Source organism: Ceratotherium simum, chromosome 36, assembly GCF_057802395.1.
Source record: "Ceratotherium simum simum isolate JZ-2026a chromosome 36, ASM5780239v1, whole genome shotgun sequence".
Taxonomy (NCBI): domain Eukaryota; kingdom Metazoa; phylum Chordata; class Mammalia; order Perissodactyla; family Rhinocerotidae; genus Ceratotherium; species Ceratotherium simum.
This window is the reverse complement of record NC_141935.1, coordinates 24,249,486-24,264,736: the sequence shown is the minus strand read 5'-3', so window position 1 is coordinate 24,264,736 and position 15,251 is coordinate 24,249,486. Positions and strand designations below refer to the sequence as shown.

General features: G+C 48.7%; 1 protein-coding gene across 1 annotated transcript in view; it reads right to left on the bottom strand.

The window, feature by feature from the left end:
* STUM (stum, mechanosensory transduction mediator homolog) overlaps positions 1-14,516 on the bottom strand; it is a 55,253-nt gene extending 40,737 nt beyond the window's left edge. The window contains exon 1 of the mRNA XM_014794651.2: positions 14,181-14,516. Within this exon, the coding sequence (XP_014650137.1) occupies positions 14,181-14,385 (205 nt within the window). The 5' untranslated portion in view covers positions 14,386-14,516. The remainder of the gene's footprint in view (positions 1-14,180) is intronic.
* Positions 14,517-15,251: the final 735 nt, after the last annotated feature.

Below are 15,251 nucleotides of genomic sequence, written 5' to 3'. Positions count from 1 at the left end.
CTTCGTATTATTATTTATGTTTTCTGAACCATTTTTAAAGGCAATTTTTTTTTTTTGGTGAGGACGATCAGCTCTGAGCTAACATCCATGCCAATCCTCCTCTTTTTGCTGAGGAAGACCGGCCCTGAGCTAACATCTATTGCCAATCCTCCTCCGTTTTTTTCCCCCTTTTTCTCCCCAAAGCCCCAGTAGACAGTTGTATGTCATAGTTGTACATCCTTCTAGTTGCTGTATGTGGGACGTGGTCTCAGCATGGCCGGAGAAGCGGTGCGTCAGTGCGTGCCCGGGATCTGAACCCGGGCCGCCAGTAGCGGAGCGCGCGCACTCAACCGCTAAGCCACGGGCCTGGCCCCCTGAACCATTTTTAAATAAGCCGCGATCACCGCATCTCTACCCCTTAATACTTTAGTGTATTTCCAAAGACAAAGGTATTCTCTTACATATTCACAGCAGTTATCAATTTTAGGAAACAGAATATGGATTCAATATTTCCTCAATCTACGGTCCCAATACTCCAATTTTGTCAGTTGTCTCAATAACGTCCTTCTGGGTATTCTTTTTCCCTTCAGTACAGGATCCAACCCAAGATTATGCTTTGCATTTGGTTGTCATGTTTTTTAGTCTCCTTTAGTCTTTCATGACAATGATATTTTTGAAGAATGAGGGCCAGGGATTTTGTAGAATGCCCCTCAATTTGGGCTTTTCTAATATTTCCTCATGAATAGATTCAGCTTATGCACCCCTGGCTGGAATACTACAAAAGTGATGTGTGTCCCCCTCGGATAGCACACCAGGAGGCATGCGTTGCCTGTCTGGCCTTCCTTGGTGATGCTAATTTTTTAACAGCTTTATTGAAATATAGTTCACATACCATAACATTCACTCATTTAATAATTCAGTGGCTTTTAGTATATTCAGAATTGTGCAACCATCCCTACAATCAATTTCAGAACATTTTTATCACCCCAAAAAGAAATCCCATACCCACCAGCGATCATTCCCCTTGTCTTCCCAACCACACCACTCCTCCCCCCACAACTACTTTCTGACTCTTCAGATTTGCCCATTCTGGACATTTCATATAAATGGCAGCATACAATATGTGGTCTTTTGTGACTGGCTTCTTTCACTTAGCATAATGCTTTCAAGGCCCAGGTCATGTTATTGTGTTCATCCAGTCAAGATGCTGTCTGGTTTCTCCGCTGTTATTTTTCCCCTTGTAAGTTATAAGCATCCTGCAGAGAGCCCTTTAAGATCATGCACATATCCTGCTCCTCATCAAAACTTCCCCCTAGATTTAATTTGAGGGCTATTGCCCAAACCAATCGTTATTAAAATGGTTTACTGAGATGGATCCCCTCCACTGCTCCCCCTCCACCCCCCACTTATCAGTTGTTAGCCATACAACTTGAAAGGATGGATGGCTGCCCAGGTCTTCTCAGTCACATTGTGAGTGTCCCCAGTGAATCCCCCACAGAGCAGGCCCTCTGTTCCAGCAACAGGGGGCAGCCAACATCCCTCCTCTGCCCCGTGTCCCTCCCCTGAGTACCCCAAGGACTCCTCAGAGACACAATGCTGTGGTGTAACACTCCTCCAATCCAGCCCGCAGTCCTGAGAACGCTGTCCCTTACTTCCTTCTGAGCCAGGAAGGCTGAGAAGTGACATACAGCCTGTGTCCCTTCAGTAGGGGCTCACTGGTTAAAGGGACAGGGCTTGCTCTTGGCTCCAGCTTCACAACCAGAAATCAGCATGCACACATCTCTCTACTTGACAGCTACCTATTGGAACGGCGCTAGGTGCTGTGGAGGTAGAAGGTAAGTAAAGCATAGCCCCTACCCACAAGGCGATGATCCACATGAGAGGACTAAGACAACAACAGAAGAACCAGAATCTAAGGAAAGCAAGGGTCCTAAGTGGCCCCACTGTTCCAGGAAGGAGGAGTCATGGAGAAACGCTTGGAGAGGAGGGGTGTTGGAGATGGCCTTGAGGGCTGGGGAGGATTTAGACATGATGGTGTGGGGGTGTTCCAGGCAGGGGTACAGCAGGAGCAAAAACGCACAGGCAGCACCTTGTAAAAAGCAAGTTGCCCAGTTCGACTAAATAAAGGGAGGGAAAGAGAAAGTGAAGTTTATTGAACCCTTGTGGGTCCAATGTGGAGCATGCACTTGGTCCATGGATGATGGGGAACCAACCAAGATTTCAGAGCCGAACGAAATGATCAGAGCTGAGACACGAGCAGAGATGTGCTTAATCTGCTAACATAGAAATTCTAATAAAACAGTAAGGTAATACCACAGCCACACTGAGCTATGACCCGGCAGTGTTACCAGCAAGACCCACGTCCATCTGAACTGCTGTCAGGGCTCCCTTCTGCTGCTTGGCTTGAGGGTGACATGTCTCAGATCAATGCAACACCCACAACCAGGGCTGGAGCCATCTGTCCCCAGAGGAAGGGGCTTACTCCAGCTCAGAAATGCCCCACATTTCAACTTAAGCCACTGGTGCCATGATATTATGTTTTCATTGAGAAAGTTTTCCTTCTTGGTGAGATGCTTCTTTTTAAAACAAAACAGAAAATAAAATATGACAACCTCCCAAACAATGTTTGTTCCGGAAGCTTCCAGGCTGCTTGCGTCTGGCCCATCTGTGGCACCAGTGTGGGCCTCGCCTTCTGAGACGTGGATTCCTGCACCAGCAGGACTCTGAGACAACAACCACAAAAAGGTTCCCAAACGATCACTCTTCCTCTAACGCCCCTGCCTTAAGGTGTTCTTGTCACATTATGCTTCCGAGGTTCTGAAAGAAAGTGGTCATATAGCAAGATTGGAAGACGGGGCAGGGGAAGGAGCAAAAGGCTGTGAATTTGCTAAAAACCACTGACTGTACACTTTGAAGGAGTGTGCGGTATGTAAGTATATCTCAATAAAGCTGTTATGAGGGAAGAAAGGCTGGGGCAGTGAGGAGGAGATCCAGGGGTGGGATCTGATGCTGTCACCGACAGGTCATGTGTCATCCTCTGAGCTCTCAACCAGATCTTTATAACACTCATTTAATTAGACAAATAGTAATTAACCCTCCTGGACAAGCGAGGAAGGCCTCGGCCTGGGGTAAGTGAGAGTGAGATTGTGGGTGAGATTGTGGGTAAGTGGGGAGGCCTCCTCTCTGCAAAATGAAGGGGTTGGAGGGGCCCTGAAGCTGCCTGGCCCTAAGAAAGTGGGACCATTCTCTTTGCAGAGGTTTCAGGACAGGCTCTCCTCCACAGACACCAGATTATTCTTGGCCTCGGGGTCAGATTTCTCAGTCCACCAAGACCAAAGTCCACGGAGTGCTCGGCTCCCCCAGGGGACCTGGCCATGGTCCCCACACATTTCAGGTTCCAGGGCAGCCTTGGCCTCATGTCATTTTATTCCTTTCAGAAAAATGGCTTCTTCAATGAATTTAAGACCTTTCATAAAATGAATGCATAATTAACCCTTGTGTTTTTTCTTTTGAATAAGAAAATACTGTCCCCTCACCACTGCCTCGCCTTTCCCTAGAAACATCACTCCTAATGAACATGACGGGAAAATGTCCTCAACCTGGGCCATGGAGACCCGGCACCCCGTTCTCACTGGGAAGTTCCCACGCTGAAGACACACCGGCCCCCACCATACATCCTCCCAAGACCACATATAAACCACCAATATGTGCCTCAAGGGTGACAAACGAGCTGCCAGTGGCCTCCCTGGACTTGTGAGGCTGAGATGTTCCAACACACACCTAGGAACTGCCTCTAGTTTTTATAGTAAAATAACTACAGGTAAAGCCCGTGGGGGCATTTGTGTGTGTGTGCCCATGTGTGCGCACACACAAACACACACTCATTCACCAGTTCGATGCTCCCACAGCCTCTCACCAAACTGTTAAGTCAACCTCAGACACACGTCCCTCGCACAGCCCAGGGTTTGGGGACTATAACAGCAAAACCTTCTGCTGCATGGTAAACCAAGCCCGAGAGAACTTGCATCTCCCCCTCGCCCCCAGCGCATCAGGTGACTGAGGTTTGGTGGGTGCCCTGTAGGAAGTCCCAGGTCTCAGCTCTGAGAGCCGCGTGGGACCAGGATGCTGAAAAAGGCAGAAGTGCTTACTGGTCTCCCACCCACCCCGGGGGCCGCTCTGAGAAAAACCCCAGGAATGATCTTGGGAACAAAGGACACTTTGCCAGTGTTAATTGGGAGTGCTAACCTCCTTTCTGACCACGGAGTGCTTTATGGTTAACAGAACACAACGACCTTGCGAGGTGGGAGAGCAGGGATTATTATTTCCATTTTACAGATGGGGAAACTGAGGCTCAGAGAGGTTAAGCGACTTGTTCAAGGTTCCATGCTCCTGAAGAACCAGAACTAGCCCTGAGGCTTCCTAACTTCTAGTTCACCCCCATTTCCATGACGCTTTGTGGCTTCATGAATCTGATGCAGAACTGGAAATGTTGCTCAGTTCAGTGCCCTCGGGTCACTCTGTTCAGCCTGTTGCTCATTTTCCCCAGTTGCCAGCTTTGCCAGAAAGCATGCCCTCCCCGCTGGGGACCGGATGAGATGGGCCCCAGCAGCCATCCCTCCCTTCCTCCACTGAAGCACACATCCCCCGCCTGCATTCAGTCCAGTCCACCCTCCCAGCAGACGGCCAGCTCCTGGGGCACGGGGACCATGTCTTCTTGGACGTCGTATCTCAGCTCGAGCACGGGCCTGGCACACAGCAGGAGCACAGCACGTGTCTGGTGGGTGACACGCTGTAGACGGCCCTCAAAAGTCAGCTCGCCTCTGCTCAGCTCCCGGTCCACACTTGATTGAAACACAAGCTTCCTCAGTGTCATCCGCTGACTGACCACGTCTGCCCCCTACAGCAGCCGGGGTCCTTGCAATGTCTCAGAAGAAATGTGGATGCTGTGTATGTCATTGAACCTGACCCAGTCACCCCTCAAAGTGTCACTGCCCAGGCTGTGACCCAACCCATCATGGGATATGTCCCATAGGGGACCCACGGAGTAGGTGTCACTTGACTTCTAAGAGTGACAGGGGAGCCTCTGACCCCAAGACAGCATAGTGACATTTCTACATTGGATTATAAGTGATCCTGCAATGGATAGGTAGACAGGGAGTGTAAATACAGTGGAGTGCAGACATGGCAGACCCTGATATTTTACAGCGTTTCACCGTTGTCAAAACACTGCCACATTTGCACTAGAGCATCATAACCCTGTGAGGAGGATGTTTTTTCAAAACAATGCTTATTTAGTTTTTCTAATTATAAAAGTAGTACATTTTATGCTCATTTTAGAAAATTTTGAAAATATGGAAAAATATAAAGAAGAAAATAATCACCCATACTCCCACCACCTGTTAACATTTTAATGTACAGTCGTGCGTTGCTTAACAATGGGGATACGTTCTGAGAAATGCATTGCTAGGCGATTTTGTCGTTATGCAAACATCATAGAGTGTACTTACACAAACCTAGATGGTAGAGCCTACTACACACCCAGGGTACATTGCACTAATCTTATGGGACCACCATCGTGTACGCCATCTGTTGTTGACTGAAATGTCGCTATGCATTTCCTTCCAGTCTTATCTATCTATCTGTTTATCATTTACTTTATATTTTCTTGATTTTAGGATGTCATTGATCATAAAACACACCATTAATTTAGCAACAACGTTTTAGGAAAAAAAATGAAAGAAAGAAAAAAATTATTTCTCTCGATATCAATGATCATATCTCAAATTAAGAAACTTTCAAAATGTGGGGAAAGGAGGTGCCTCAGAATCAAGCAAATAAAAATATTTGTGATCATATTGACAGCACAATTTTCAACCTACTTTTCTCCCTTATACCCTAAAAATTTCCACATCATCAGAAACTCTATGTAAACACCATTTTAATGGGTGTATAATATTCTACCATGAGGATAGCTATCACTTATTTAACCATTCTTGTTGTCATTTGGGGTTGTTTACAATTTTCAATATTATAAATAATGCTTCATAACACATCTTTATGCATAAATAAATAAAACATTATGCATAAATGTTTCTGATTGTTTCCTTAGGATGAATTCCTGCAAGTGGAACTATTGAATTAAAGGGTATGAACATTTTAAGACCCTTGATACATAAGTGCTAAACTGTTTTCCAGAAAAGTTGTCCCAATTTACATTCCTATCAGCAGTATATGAAAGTACCCTTTCCTTCCATAGCATTGATTCTTAGCTTTAAAAAAAAAAAAAAAGTAATACATGTACACAGATTTTGAAAAATCAAATAGGGAAAAAAGGGCTTTTAATGAAAAGCAATAGACCCCTATCCCAGTCTCCTTGTGCTGAGTCCAGCTTCCCAAAGGCAATCACTTCTATTTCTGGTTTTAGCAAATTCATTCATTCATCCATTCAACTTATATTTACTGAGCATCTTTTATGAACCAGGCACTGTTCTATGCTGCAGGGATATACAAACGAACAAAACAGATGGAAAAAAGAACAAACCTGCCCTCACGGAGCATACATTTGTGACTGGTATCCTTATACGAAGAGGAGATGAGGACACAGACACACGCAGAGAGAAGACCACATGAAGACGACCATCTACAAGCCAAGGAGAGAGGCCTCAGAAGAAACCAACCCCGCCAACACCTTGATCTTGGACTTCCAGCCTCAGAACTTTGAGAAAATAAATTCTCTTGTTTAAGCCACGCAGTCTGTCGTATTTGGTATGGCAGCCCTAGCAAACTAATACAGAAGGCCTTACTGAGTTGGTGACATTTGAGCAAAGACCTAAGGATGCGAACTAGTGAGCCACATAGGTATCTGGAGGACAAGTACTCCAAGCAGAAAAAACAGCAAATGTAAAAGCCTTGAAACATGAAGGTGCCTCTGACATATTTAAGAAACAGTGAAGAGGCCAGTGGGCTAGAGCGGAGTGAGCGAAAGGGAGAGTAGCGGACGATGAAATCAGAGAGAGAGTGGGAAGCAGATGCAACAGAGCTGTGCTGTCCGATATGGCAGCCACTGCGGCTGGTGTGCTCTTGAATGGGGCTGGTCCAACCTGAGATGTGCTGTAGGTATAAAACTCACATGAGATTTTGAAAACTCAGTATGCAAAAAAGAGGAATATAAAATAGCTCATTAATAATTTTTATATTGATATGCACTGAATGATAATATTTTGTACACACGGGGTTAAGTACAATACACTATTATTAAAGTTAATGTCACCTGTTCCTTTTTACGTTTTATAAAATAGATACTAGAAAATTTCAGATTACATCTGTGGTTCATGTTATATTTCTTTTGGAAAGTTCTGGTCTAGGGCCTTGTGGGTCATAATAAGACTTAAGCTTTTACTCTGAGTGACATGGGAGCCATTGGAGGGTTTCCAGGTCAAAAGTGACATGATCCGACTCACTTCTGTTTTCAAAGGATCTCTCTGGTTGCCATGTTGTGGACAGACTGTAAGGGACATCAGTAAAGGTGAGCAGACCCTTTAAGAGATCACTGAAATCATTCAGGAGAAGATGAAGACTTGCACCAGCGAGGTGGAGATGAGGTGGTAAGAAGTGGTCAGATACTGAATAGATTTTGAAAGCAGAGCCAAGAGTACTTCCTGACAGATTGGGCGTGGGGTGTGAGAAATAAAGGAGTCGAGGATGAGTGCCAGTTTTGGGCCCGAACTACTGAAAGGATGACATTTACTGCGATGGGGAAAGATGAGGGAGAAGCGGTCTGGGGAGGAAGATCAGGCGTTTCGCTCGGCATAAGTTAAGTCGGGATGTCTTTTGGTTTCCACGGGGAAATGCTGAGAAGTCAGTTGGATCTAAGACTCTGGAGTTCAGGGGAGAGCTCTGAACTAGAGATCTGGACGTGGGAGTCATCATCATAAGGATGCAATTTAAAACCAGGAGACTGAGTGTGATCATCAAGGGTGTGAGTGTAGGTGGAAAAGAGATCAAGATCAAAGGGAAGATCAAGATCAAGAAGATCAAACGCCCTGGACAACTACCAAGTTTAGAAGTTGCCAAGATAAGCAAAGGAAACAGAGGAGGAGCCATGAGGTAGAAAGAAAATTGGGACAGGCTGGTGTTCCGGAAGCCAAGAGAAGATAGCATTTCGAGGAGGAGGGAGTGAGCAACCGTGTCCAACGGTACTGAGAGGTCCAGGAAGATGAAGACAGAGAACTGACCACTGGCAAAGTCAGCAACCTGGAGGTGACTGCTGATACTGATGAGTACAATTTAGGTGAGGGATGGAGGCAAAAACGTGATTAGAGTGGGTTCAGGAAAAAAATGAGAGAAGAGGGATCGGTGGCAACAAATCCAGACAACTCTTTCAGGGAACTGTGCTGTAAAGGGGAGCAGAGAAATGGGCAATGGCCAGAGTGGGATGTAGGATCAAGCGAGGCTACTTTAAAAAGACGGGGGACAATTTCAGCATGTATGTATGCTAGGAAAGAGCCACGACACAAAAAAGAATTGATGATGCCAGAAAAAGTGGGAATTCTGATGTTTTCCAATCTCCAGAGTAGGCTGGTATTGCTTTTTCATGCTGTATCTACTGTAGACATCATTTATTGACATTCTGCTATTTTACATGAGTTACCTTACTTATGTCACCCCTCATCTCCCTTCTACTCTTGTTCCAACATTATCCCAGCATATCACTATTGTCCCTTTGTCCCAACATATTACTTCAGTTCATCTATTGGTTGCCTTGGTAACCTTTATTTCTTAGTCTATCGACTATAGACAGTATCTCTTGGTCCCACTTTACATGAGGAGGGTGTTCATGCCTCTACCCTACCCTCTACATGTCAGGCAGGTTTGGTGGGTTGTGCTGGGACAAAAACAATGCTAATAACAACAACAAAATCTCAGTAACTGAGGCTTATTTCTCATTCACATGCCATGTCATGCCCGATGTCCACATTATTCAGGGACCAGGTTAAAGAGCAGCCCACATCTGAGACCTGCCATTCTCACAAGAGAGGGAAAAGAACAATGGCAGAACTTCACAGTGCCTCTTAAAGTGTGTGCTCAGGCATGGCTTTCGTCATTGGCTTCTACTCATGTTCAGTCAGCAAAGCAAGTCACATGACCAAGCCTGATATCAGTGGGCAGGGAAGGAAGTATTCCCCTCCCACAGGAAGTGTGGCAAGCCACAAGGCATCAGGTGAGGATGTGCGATCCTCTTTCAGGGAGGACAGTGAATAACTGGGAACAACAATTTAATCTATCACAATTCTGCTTCTCTTGTCTTCTACCTGACAACTTCATTTTATATTGTCAAGGTGGAAAACCTTTACGTTCTCCTTTATAGCCATTATTAATTAAGTAGTCTTTAGTACCTTGTCTGTGGTTGGTTGAAATTGAAAACCACTGAGCAGCATTTATATTATTATGACTAAGCAAATATTCTTCACTGCAGAGTCAAAGAGAAGCTAAGAGCCCATATCATGTACCACTGTTCCAACGATACAGATCTATGCACTTACGAGCCTTTCTTACATTCTGCCACTTGCTCAAAATCAGGCCACGTTTTTATTTGCTTCATATTTGAGCTATGCCTTTCATTAAAAAACTTTTGTTTTTCCTTAAGTTGCTGATTACCTCTCTTTTTTCTTGTTGAAGAAATATGCGCCTTCTACACCATATCCCTAATATCCTTAAAGTCTGTCTCATTCCATTTATTGTTTGGAATCTTTCTACTCTTCTTTTTGAAATCTGCTGACCTCCTGATCTAATGGGGTATGTTGCTTCATTTTTGGATCTTAATGCTTGCATAGCTTTTTGTCTTTACTGAAGTTATTGACTGCATTCTGATTTTCTTGCTTGCTTTCTGTTTTTTGTCACAACTTTAATTTCTTGCAACATCCCAATAATAGTCTCTACTCTGTGGAATGTCCCCTTCTCACACCATCCTCAGAGACCTCTTTCCTGGAGCCTTCCATCCTCCCACTATAATGAAGACTGACTGCTCTCCAGGCCTGCTGAACAATTTTATCCTGGGGTTGCTTTTCATGGCTGCCCTGAACTGGATCCATTATTTCCTGGGTCTTATATCTTCTTTCTTGGTTTACTCTCTTGTTTTGCTAAAATACATCCTCAAATAACTTCCTTAAAAAGGTTGAGTAGGATGTAAACTTCCTTGGTCCTTGTACCCTCATGCCTGCCTCACTTATACATAAAATAAAGGCGTTGGACCAGATGATCTCTAATGCCTATTCCAGGAGGATAATGCTAGTCAATATGTATTATAAATAACATACTATATCATGGAGAAATTTTAAATGGTTCCTGCTCTTAAGGAACTTATAATCTATTTAGATAGACAAAGAATAAACTCTTGAAACAGTAACAAAAACTCAAAAATATAAAAGGTGCCACAAGGTAGGGCATGATTAATCATCAATTCCAGCCTCAGGCCTAGAGGAAAGAGAAGGTGAGCCAGGCTGTGTGTGGTGCTCTTACTGGGGAAGCAAGACTCCAGTTGAGCGTCAGAGAGTAGGCAGTGTATTAGGAATAGATTAAATATTTATGAACATTCAATAGTAGATTAATGGCCAACATTCGTCTGGTCATGAGGGAATGGTTAATCATCAATGGAAGTTCTCCTCCTTCCCACTCTCCTTGTCACTATCTGAGTTATCAACTTATCCACTAAGTCAATCAAGTTAGATATAATTTTTAAATATGAAAGTATAACTTTGACCCTGACCAAGAGACATGCTCTCTGGCCACTTTGGGTCATAACAATGAATTTTCATGACATTTATGAATAATTGTGTACATACTTATAAACGCCCTGCTTGTTGGACTATGAAGGAAGGTACCGGCAGTGGTCTTTATTAATAGAATTTCGCTGAATAGGACTGGGAGCAACTCTCTTTACCATCATCTGTTTTTTAAATTTGCTTTGTTTATTCCAGTGAGGAGTCAAAGTGATCGTAAATCACTTCTCCTTCCCATTCACTCTCCAGCAGAGGAAACATTCTTCTTAGAGTATGAGGGTTATCCTGACGACACTGTTGCTTCCATTGAGAAGGTACCTACAGACTGGAGGGACCTGCAACACCTACATCAGAGAAAAAAACAAGGCTTCATGCAGCCCAATGCTAGCACTCTGGTCCAATTTGCAAATGAGGAGAAGACTTGCAGGGAAGAAAGAGTCCAGAAAAAAGAAAAGATTTTTGGTCCAGTGGTCTGACCTTTTTCCAGAGAGTGGGGGTGAAGTGAGGATGGTGAGTGCTCCGGCCGTGTAATGGATATTCTCAGCAGGAGCTCACCTAATGCTACTCCCTCTGGGAGCCTTTCTCAGAACCTCCACCCCACCCAGGAAGAAGTAATTCCTGCTAAAACATAGCACGGATCAAATTTAAACAAAATTTGCATCAATTTTCCTCAACGCTCTATGACATCTTGACTGATTTATTCATCCCTACATCCCCAGTGTGTGGTGACTGCACTGTGTTTGTTGAATGAATGAGTGAATGGATTGAAAGAAGCTGCATTTCATCAAAGGGCAGAGTCAGAGGTCAACATTCAGTTTTTTTTTTTTTTTTTTAAAGATTTTATTTATTCAGTTTTTTCCCCCCAAAGCCCTAGTAGATAGTTGTATGTCATAGGTTCACATCCTTCTAGTTGCTGTACGTGGGACTCGGCCTCGCGTTGGACGGAGAAGTGGTGCCTCGGGGCGCTCCCGGGATCCGAACCCGGGCCGCCAGCATCAGAGCGCGCGCACCCAACCGCCAAGCCACGGAGCCGGCCCCAACATTCAGTTTTAGCAGGAGCTTCAGACAAGCCAGGAGGACCTGGAGACGTGGGTGTGGCCTCAGGGGAGGATTTCTAAGAGCTGGGGCCATTCATACCACTGCTGGGGGGCAAAAAAATGCCTGTGAGTTTTGCCTGGTTAGCTTTGCTGTCCAGGACTCCACTGCAGGTTGAGGGGAGCAGAGAGATCAACAAGCACTCAGAAGAAAAGGTCCCGAAGGTCACGTCCACACACACCCAGAGATGGGGCCAGTGCTCAGCTCTGCAGAAGAGCAGCACAAGAGGGACCCCCCCCCATCTCCGGAGCACTTCCTACGTGCCAGACCCTGGGCTTCAGCAATCTCACTCCATCCTCCCGGCAACCAGAGACACAGGCATCCCTGACTCACAGATGAGAAACACGCCCAAGGATCTGGAACCCCCTTCAGTGGAGAGGGGCAGGGGCCTGTGCACCCAGGACAATGTACAATGACAACCAAAACAAAACGGGAAAATGCCTGCATTCGGTCATTGAAAATTCAGAAGTCTGTCCATGCATGGCTCTCCTGTTTTACTACTTTGGGAGCTTGCTTATTTTCTCCTGGCTTCTTAGAAAAGTTTCTTACCCAAATCCCTTTAGGATTCTGATCTAACAAAGGCAAGCGTGAAGAGGGGAATGCTGGGTCCCCAGGGCAGGGGGCGGAGGGCAGCGGACCAGGGGGAGTGGCAGCAGGGCTAAGGGGGGAAAGGTGCCTGGTGAGGTGAGAGCCAGGGGGGCATGCACAGGTGCACAGGTGGGCAGCTACTGCCTTGGGGGGTGGTGCTCGCCCACAGGGGTGGTTCCCTCGCCTGGCTGCAACTTGGTGCAGCCCCTCCCACCTGGCACCAATGTGTTTGTTTCCTCAGAAGCCCATAGGATGGCATTTACTTCGCCACTTTTAAAGAACTAGAATCTTTGCACACGATTTTCACATCCCCAGAGAGATGGGCAGGCAGTGTGTTTGTACTCCAGCAGGTGGGAATTTCTGAGACAATAAAATTAACATCGGCTGGCCTCCTTACACTGTCTGAATGTGCAAAGAGGGCCGGCCTGACGACTCCGTCTAGGGAAGTCGGCTGCTGGAGGCATCCTGGAAGGGGCAAACACACTGAAGCCCACCTAACCTCCTGCTCAGACAGATAGGCTGCTCTGGCCACAGCAGCCCCCCACCCTGGGGCAGAAAGAGCACCAGGGGAAAGTGAGCACGTCTTGCGGGAGTGGGTGTGACCTTCGCTATCACCGCTGCAGAGGACCCTGCTAAGCTGGCCGAGAGTGAGGCCGTGAGAAAAGCCAAAGGAAAACAGAAAACCACTTCCAGCTGACCGCTTGGGAACTGGGAGCCATACGCTGGCAACTGGGGCAGGCTTTCTCCTGGAGGGGACACAGAGGTGCCTGCCTCTCCAGTCCCTGCACGAAAGACGGGCCGGTGCCAAGCCAGCAAGCTGGGAGTGGGGGGAGAGCGTGCAGACAGAGATTTGGGGGTGGGGATAGGAGAAGGGGGGCCAGGAAAACTTCTCGTTCCCTTCCTCTTCGCACCCCCCGGCACCCTTATCTCTGTGATAGGCCTCTGTTTTAAAATGTGGGATACTGATGCCATCAGGGCCCCTCCAGGCAGCCCGAGTCCGACACAGAATTACATCGGCGCGCTCTCCACTTTCTCAGGAACGGAAGGAATGGGAGGGAGTTATGGGGTCACCTCTGGCCAAGTCGGCTCAAACCCACAGGCATCCAAACTAATAAAATCATCCCCCATCCCCTTGGCGCCCTGCGGGGGTGCTGGCGGAATCGCAGGCACTCCGGAAGGAGGTGGAGGAGACTGGCTAAAGAGCGCTCGCCCCCACACGGTCCGCACCCTGCGCACACAGTCGGGGCTGAGGGGTGTCTCCTAAGCTCGGCTGGTCCCCCCCTTCCCCTCGTTCGGCCCGCTTGTCCAACGCCCGGCGGCCCCATTGCTCCTCCTGCTGGAGCCCCGCGCCCCTAGGAGAAAGGGGCGCGGCGAAGAGAAGGGCAGGATTTCGGGGCGCCTGGAGGGGAGCCTCGCTGGGGCCAGCGGAGCCGTCCGGGCCGCCGCCCGCGGGCTCCAACATTCCCGGCAAAGTTTCCGGCTCTTCCGGGCCGCACAGCCTCGCCCACGGGTGGGAGAAGGTGACATGCGGGTCCCAGAGCCCCGCGCGGCGCCTCCCTCCCGGACGCCCGCTCCACGCGCTCCTGCCTCCTGCCAGGGGGCGCTGGGAGCGCGGGCCGGCGCGCGGGCGCAGCACTTGCCGCCCGTGGGCGCCGCCCGAGGGTCCCTCCCCGGCCCCTCCCCTGCCCGCCCTCCCACGGCGGGGCCCAGGGCGCAGGGGTCGCGGCCGCCGCCACTTACCCAGTCCCGGCACGAAAGTGTTGAGGAAGAGGCAGATGACCGCCACTGGGAAGGGCATGTAGGGGATGGCGGCGCGCAGAGGACCCTTCTTCTCGCGGACCTGCACCACCACCCCGCTGGACGAGGACGCCCCCCGGGGGTCTGCCGCCGCCACCGCCGCCGCCGCCGCCGCCGCCGTCTCAGCGTCTTTGTGCGAAGGCTCCATGGCGGGGCGCGCTCCCCGGGAGCCGGGCTGCCGCGGCCGGGGTTGCTGCCCGGCGCACAGGGGGCGGGTGGCGCCGGCTCCGGGCTCCGGGCTCCGCGCCCAGCTCAGGCGGCCAGCGCGCTCCGGGTGCCGCGCGGCTCGCTGAGACCCCGCACTCCCGCGTCCCCACGCGCCCGCCTCTGCCGCGCGCTCCGCCGCGCTCCCACACCCCGGGCGGAGGGGCGGGGAGGGCGGCGTGACACCCGGTGACAGCGCTCCGACGCCCCTCCCCGCTGGCCCCTTCCCCGCCCTTCTCTCCGCCCTCCCCCACCCCCCAAAAATACCACTTACAAATCGGGGCGAAGGGAAGAAAGTAGAAGAGGAGGGCAGAGGGGGCTCGTTGTCCAGACACTGGAGGAGATGGACACATCTCACTCTCTCCAGACGGATGAACCGAGCGGGAACCTCGGCCGAGGACACCGCGAGTTGCGCGTGTGTGCTCCTCTGGCACGGTCGGGAAAGATTCAGGTCGAGTCCTTTAATCTGGAGGATGCATTTAACGCGAGGGAGATGGGAGCCAGCAACGCACAGCACCTGGTGCCTAGTAGGCCTTCAATTCATTCTGATTTAAATGGATTTGTTTCAAGTCACGGAGAAAAAGAGGTCTTAGATAATAGAGCTGAAAGCCGGAGACAGCTTACAAACAGGTCTCCGCAAGACTGGTTAAAATGGGACCCCCCTTATACACACACACACTGCCGCGAAATGCGCCTGCCACCGCGAAGGGGAGATATTAGGAATCATCCCCTGAACTGTCCCGGAGGAAAATCTGGGCCTTGTGCGTGTGCTCGACGTGGTGGTTAGAAAGCCAGCGAGGACACAGCGCC